General features: G+C 35.8%; 1 protein-coding gene across 1 annotated transcript; it reads right to left on the bottom strand.

The window, feature by feature from the left end:
- Positions 1-248: 248 nt before the first annotated feature.
- Positions 249-5,918, bottom strand: LOC143990286 (interleukin-17F-like). The gene is made up of 3 exons (XM_077490345.1): positions 5,832-5,918; positions 2,860-3,065; positions 249-1,830 (listed from the first exon to the last, which is right to left on the bottom strand). The coding sequence occupies exons 1-3, from the start codon at positions 5,853-5,855 to the stop codon at positions 1,596-1,598; spliced, it is 465 nt and encodes a 154-aa protein (XP_077346471.1). The 5' UTR covers positions 5,856-5,918; the 3' UTR covers positions 249-1,595.
- Between the last annotated feature and the right edge of the window lie 584 nt (positions 5,919-6,502).

Raw genomic sequence — 6,502 nt, forward strand, 5'->3', positions numbered from 1 at the left:
ATATATATATATATATTTATTTATTTTGTATAATTATTGCTTTAGTGTGTTTAGTTGAAAGTGCTTGACTATTATTTTATTAATTTTCAGTAAAGAATTAGCAACATTTATTATAAAGATGACTTTACAACATTCATTTTTCATTTACTTCTTTTATTTTTTTATATCATCATATATCAAATAAATAAAATGTAGCTATCCCATAAGAAGATATAAATATATAAATACATAGTTAAAAATACAGTTACTATAAAATTTGCAATGTACATTGCTACAAACTTAACCACACTTAATCAGTGCTACTAATCCTATATATATTTGGAAATATATAATAAAAAACAATGCCCAGTTCAGTAGAACCTGCTATCTTGTCCTCGTTTTTTAATTTCACTAGGAACATGCCTCATCACAGCAGGCAGGAGACAGCTCTAACGAGCAGGGCCCTCTGATTCCCCTTGTCTTGAATTGTATTGCATTGTACTGTCTACCCCAATGTTGTAAAGCGCTGCGTAAATTGTCGGCGCTATATAAATCCTGTATAATAATAATAATAATAATAATCTAGGGGGATAATAGGCAATATGCTTCAATGTACTGGTCAAGCCTACAATATAGTTGGGTGACAGGATGTATGTAAAGTGCACCTGTCATTGTGCAGTAAAATATATACTGCAAAGGACTAGGATTAAGAAATACATAGCACCGGCTAGGTATGTTTCTTCTCTTGTTACGAAACAAATTTGGAAGTTGAATGACTGTTTACACTAACCTTTGCCACAACCTAAACTCCTTGTGCTATCATGGTAACGTATATAAAGTTTATCAAAAGCAGCAAATTCACAATGCAAGGGATACAAGGACACACAGACCTATGTTAAGTGTCTAACAGGAAACTTTCAAATTAATCCAAACCTTGTTCATTGAAGAAAAAAAAAAGGGATAGTTCACACCTTATCTACTCAGACCTCCAGCATGATCTACTTTGTATGGTACAGAATGCTTTGCTCCTGGGCTTCTCTTTTTCTGAATTATATTACCTGACAGCTAAAGTGTATCCAAAGACACTTCTTTTTGTTTTTGGATGGAGTGTAGAAGGGTTAGAACCTCTGCCATGTTTTTTTTTCTGTCGGTGGGAAGATTCACCCATTCTATTTGTCCTGGTCCATTGCCACCATTGTCCATTATCCATTGTTATGGGACAGAAAGCAAAGAGATAATCTAATATTTTGAGTTGCCAGAGTAAAAGACATGAAATCCTCCATTAAGGACTCTTTTTCCAGTGGCAAGAATCTAACAGAGGATTTTAATTAGTGTGGAGAGATTTCTCCTTATTTCCTGTCGTGGCAAAGGAAAATCTCCCCAATGGGACACAAAGCGGAAAAAAAAAAGCTGACAGGAGTTGAACCATTCCTTACGTTATCCAAAAGTTTGGCTTTGGATATATTTCAAGTAAACTCTTTGAGTACATTAATATTATTTTAGGTGTGGAACTTTTTTTTTACCCACGGCGAGTGGGAGGTTCTGTCCTTATCCTTTAGAGAACTATGTATGGTGGGTATGTTAACAGAGTCCAGTAACATCACTCTTATTCTGTGTTATTGCTCCTGGACCGTGGGCCGGACACAGGTGCAGCCAACAGTGACCATCTTCTTCTCCAGCTTGAAGGTGGGGACACAGCCTTTCATCTCCCGATGGACAACCAGGATTTCCTGACTGATGGGAACCGAGTTCAGGTTGATGTCCACATTACCCTCTGCATCCAAACACCCAGTATGGAGACACTTGGCTTCAGCAATTGTAGAGGGAAATCGATTGTTGTTTACATCATAGCTGTGAACAAGAGAAAGCATACATTGTAAGCCATTATGGAGCGACCTCAGACAACAAGTAAAGTCAGTCAGAGAACTTCTAATGGTAACTGGGTCTACTGGCAAAAGGACTAAGATCACAACCTGAATACATTTTACTGAGCTGAGAGGAACACCAAGGTAACCACTTCTGAGCTTTCCTTCTGAGCGTTAGTCATGCTGATCCTCCAATTTCACCACTCTAAAATCCAGAAAGAACACAGCTATACCAATCCAGTCTGTGCTTAGTGGTTGGTTTACAGCTAGTCACGTTGCAAAAGAATTTTCAATTTTCTCCTAAGCTTAGTGAATGTGGTGGAATTTTGCTTTGCAAAGAATACCCAATCACATGCAAGGAAAATTAAACCAGCAATTTGCTTACACATGATTCACCAAATTCATTAAGCTCTGAACTAAATTTCCTTGCAAAGTGAACAGTCTATTTTTCTATAGTAAACCAACCCCTATGTACAGACTGGATTGGTATAGCTGCTTTCTTTAAAGTTTTTGGAGTAGTGCAGAAACATTTTGTATTCATACATTTCATTTTGTTCATTTCTTTTTAAATTTCGTTTGTCCCTTTAGGTGGACATCTACACACCTAAAAATATAATAAAGCCTAAAAAAGTTGTTTTGTTGCAATATTATTATAAAGTATTAAAAACATTTTTAAAATTTCAAATTCTATTTAATGAAAGCATCTGCATCATAATATAACTTGTGTTGTGCGGCAGGCAGTATAAATATTAGGACGGGCTGAACAGAAATACCAATACTTTGGCAGGGAGAAGAGCTCCCCTTTACTTATTGCAATGGTATATTAAGCTACATTTAAAGTTAAATGCAAAAGTTTTAATAAAAGACATCTTTTTAATTATTCTCTTTTCAAACTATGAAAATGTAAGCTAATGTGAATTATAAATAATGCACATTTAGAAAAAAGCTGCACACACAATCTCCATATTTGTCTCCTAATGCATTTTTATCAGAGATGGCAGAAGTAAAGAGTTACCTGTACTCCCATGGAGAGAGGGAACGTGTCCTCACATCACCGCTTATGGCGAGGGCCCCCTGTCCATTAATGTTCAGATTAACTTTCACTGATGGGGGGAACTTTGTACCAAGCGCACACCCTCCTTTTTTGTGATGGGGATCCACAGCCGCAATAGGGATCAATAGGGAGTCTCCCAGGAGCAAAACCAGCACAGTGAGCTGAATCTGGGAGGAGCAAATAAAGACCAGTTAATGATGTAGAATTTACAACACAAGTGGGTCATTTCTTATAGAACAGAGGCTGTTCACTTGGCAAAATGAATGTTTGCTGAGCTTAGTAAATAAGATAAAATTATGTTTATTTACCTCAACCTAATAACAAAAAGCCTGATTTTTCAACTTCCATTACTCATAATTGAGTATTCAAAGTGAACAGAGGTTAATCTTATTTACTTACTTTGCATTTTGCAAATTGATAATTCAGTTTGCTAGTGAACAGCATTTACTCTTTACTAAAGCAACTCCACTGGATTGAAATCTGTAAAAATGTAATTGTTATCTGATCACAAAAAATATGTTTGATTGGCGTTGCAGATAAAAATATTTTTGCAAAGAGTTTTTTTCTACAGAAAATGCCACAGTTAAAGATCATGTGCCACTTTTTGCATGATTTCCCAGTTTGAAACACCCAAAATTGCAGTGAAAATCCAACAAAACAATTCCAGCCTATAGGTGCTTCTAAAGCCCCATACACACTATCAGATTATCTGCTGAGTTTTTCCTTCAGATTTACCAAAACCATCTAATATGAGGACAAACCTTAGGAGTTTCAATGTGTATGCAATCAGGCAGGCCCTTCTACTACATGGTTTTGGTAAATCTGAAGGAAAAACTCAGCAGATAATCTGATAGTGTGTATGGGGCTAAAGCTAGCCCCACTACAATTTTGGTAATTTTAGTTAATTGCCAGAGAGGGTTCAGTTCCAGGCAATCATGTTTCTACCAAACAAAATTGGTGAAAAGAAATTGCCAAATATAAGAACACCAGAATAAAGAAACTCTGACCTAATACAGCTATTCAATCCTTTCTAATGCTAGACTGGTGTATTTGAATATTTTAGAGTCTTTTTTCAATGTAATCTGAATGTGTCTCACACTTTTTTTTCTTAGTTAAATCAAAACTGATAACAAAAAATAAAGGAAAGCACAATTACCAATTTTGTTAAAATTACATTTAAATTAAAATTCATTCAATACAGTTTTGATCAATATGGATGCACAAGTAGTGAAATTGGGCAATCAGATTATATGATCACAGTACATATTCTGTGTTGTGTTTGCTTTAATTTGCAAATCACATTTAATTAACTTAAAAGGAAGGATATTTTCGAAAATTATATATTTAGTTCTGACCAGAAAAAAAAAAAAAAAAAAAAAAAATATATATATATATATATATAGAGAGAGAGAGAGAGAGAGATAGAGAGAGAGAGAGAGAGAGAGAGAGAGAGAGAGAGAGAGAGAGAGAGAGAAAATAATGTTTTTTTAAATTGTTATATTTAGTTCTGAGCATAAAAAATAAAATACTGGTATAAAGAGAAAGAAGAATAGTTTTGAAAATTTTATATTTAGTTCTAAACATAGAAAATAAAATATAAAGAGAAAGAAAAATATTTTTGAAAATGTTATATTTAGTTCTAAACATAAAAAAAGAAAATATAAAGAAAAAAAAGGTGTAGGAATGCTCAATGGTAATTTAACTCTTTATGTCTCTATGATACTTTTAATATTGTACAGCAATACAATTCAGTTGTTGCATTGTGCAACAGATAATCACACCAATAACCTCACAGATTGTTGATCCAGGGAATATTTGATCGCCTGAGGGGATCAAGGAAGAACTGTAAAATGTACGGTTGGTGCAAATTAGACCATGCTTTATTACCTTCCTTTGGACAAATTGTGGGTTTAGAGTTCGGTATATAAGATATATATTATAGGTAATAACACCAAGGATTGTTGATTCAAGGAATATAATTGCTTAATGGGGGATCAGAAGGGATTTTTTTTCCCTGCTGGAGCAACTGTGTGTGTATGATTGTGTATATGGAGGTTTTTTTCCTTTTTAGCCTGAATACTATGTAACTATATGGTTTTTAAACATTTAAATTTATTTTTCGAATGGTTGGGTTCAATGAACTTATGCATTTTTTCAACCTGACTAAAGCCAGCTATAGATGGATTGAATCTTGGCCAGTTCAGTAGCAACTTCAGTATCCCCAGCCTGTCAAATATTTTGCATGCGATTACTGCCAGCAGCTATAACTGCCTGCAGTATTCATTGCTTTCTGCCAGCAGAAAAGGCTCCCTACCTGCAGAACACAATAGCACTGCCAGAGGGAATCCCCCATCAACATTGACTGTGTTGATGAGGGAAACCAGCGATTTTCTTTCCTGCAATCCATGGTTGCAGAAAAGAAAATTGAGTCATCTATGGGTTGCTTAACTGTGTAATCTCTCTATGCTGTAAAGCCTTTACATGCCTTTAAAATATCATTTTTAGCCAACAGAAAATTGTCACGGAGAAGAAAATAAAAAATAGGACTCCTGCTGCCCTGAATTACAATTTGAAACAATATGATAAAATAGGCATTTAAATATCCATACTAGCCAACAGAAGTTGTCATGGATGAGGGAAAATCTGACAATGGAATAATGACAAAGACTCAACATTTCATGTCTACATTTTTTCACAAGCTGAAAGTGAAATAAGAATTTTTCCAACTGTAAATCGTTGGCAATTTTAAGAGTATTTACTAGATACACCGTGAGAAAATATTTGCAGAATAAGTTTGCTGCTCTGGCTTACAATTTGTAACAATATAATAAAAACGTAAAAATGCCAGGCTTCCTCTTAATTTTGCATGGTTTGAGAGAGACATCTAATCAAGAAAGCTGAAAATAAATAAGGGTCATTAAAGTGGTCCTCACCATGGTGGCTCTTGTGATGTCCATAGTTCTCCTCTGTCCTCTATGTGAGTGTCTCTGCAGCAGGTAGATGTTCTGAGCTGTACAGCAGGTAGGTGCTCTGAGTTGTACATCAAGTTGGGACCCCGGCATTATATATCCAGCTTTGTGGGCTTTCCACTGCTCTCTGATAATCTGTGGTTTCCTCTGTTACTCTATTTGTTGAGTTGAAGGAAAATATTACCTTTATAAATCATATAGACAGTGGTCAGGCTTCCTGAACTGGAACGTATTGCTGATATATGATAAACCATATTTGCATATCTCTAGCAGACGTCACTGTGTCATTTTCATTCTGGTTTTCATTCAGAAATAGTTCATGAGTTGTGGCTGTGTGTATGTTGTCACACTGACATGTTGGCGTTTGTCAAAAAGTAAACTAAGGTCGCGTACACACGCGGGGACTGTTCGCTCAACTTTGTCTGCTGAACAGTGTTTCAGCGGACAGTCCGCCCGTGTGTGGGCTTTCAGCGGACAGTTTCAGCGAACAGTCTGCTGAACAAAGTTTTTCGGAATTTCCGAAAAACTGTCCGCTGAAACTTTGTTTCAGCGAACAGTCCCCTCGTGTGTAGGCTTGTTCGTCAAACTAAGTTCCGCGCATGCTCAGAAAGGATTTACACGCCGAAGGTTGCATT

Source organism: Lithobates pipiens, unplaced genomic scaffold (genome assembly GCF_037356315.1).
Source record: "Lithobates pipiens isolate NorthernLeopardFrog02 unplaced genomic scaffold, aLitPip1_a1.2 Scaffold_18, whole genome shotgun sequence".
NCBI classification, from domain to species: Eukaryota; Metazoa; Chordata; class Amphibia; order Anura; family Ranidae; genus Lithobates; species Lithobates pipiens.

What these genes read in the sequence shown, in the direction of transcription:
- LOC143990286 (XM_077490345.1), bottom strand. Translation starts at nt 5,855, where the DNA reads ATGGACATCACAAGAGCCACCATG. An exon ending in ACATCACAAGAGCCACCATG is followed by an intron (nt 3,066 to 5,831) that starts GTGAGGACCACT and finishes TGCTCCTCCCAG; the next exon opens with ATTCAGCTCACTGTGCTGGT. An exon ending in CTCTCTCCATGGGAGTACAG is followed by an intron (nt 1,831 to 2,859) that starts GTAACTCTTTAC and finishes TCTTGTTCACAG; the next exon opens with CTATGATGTAAACAACAATC.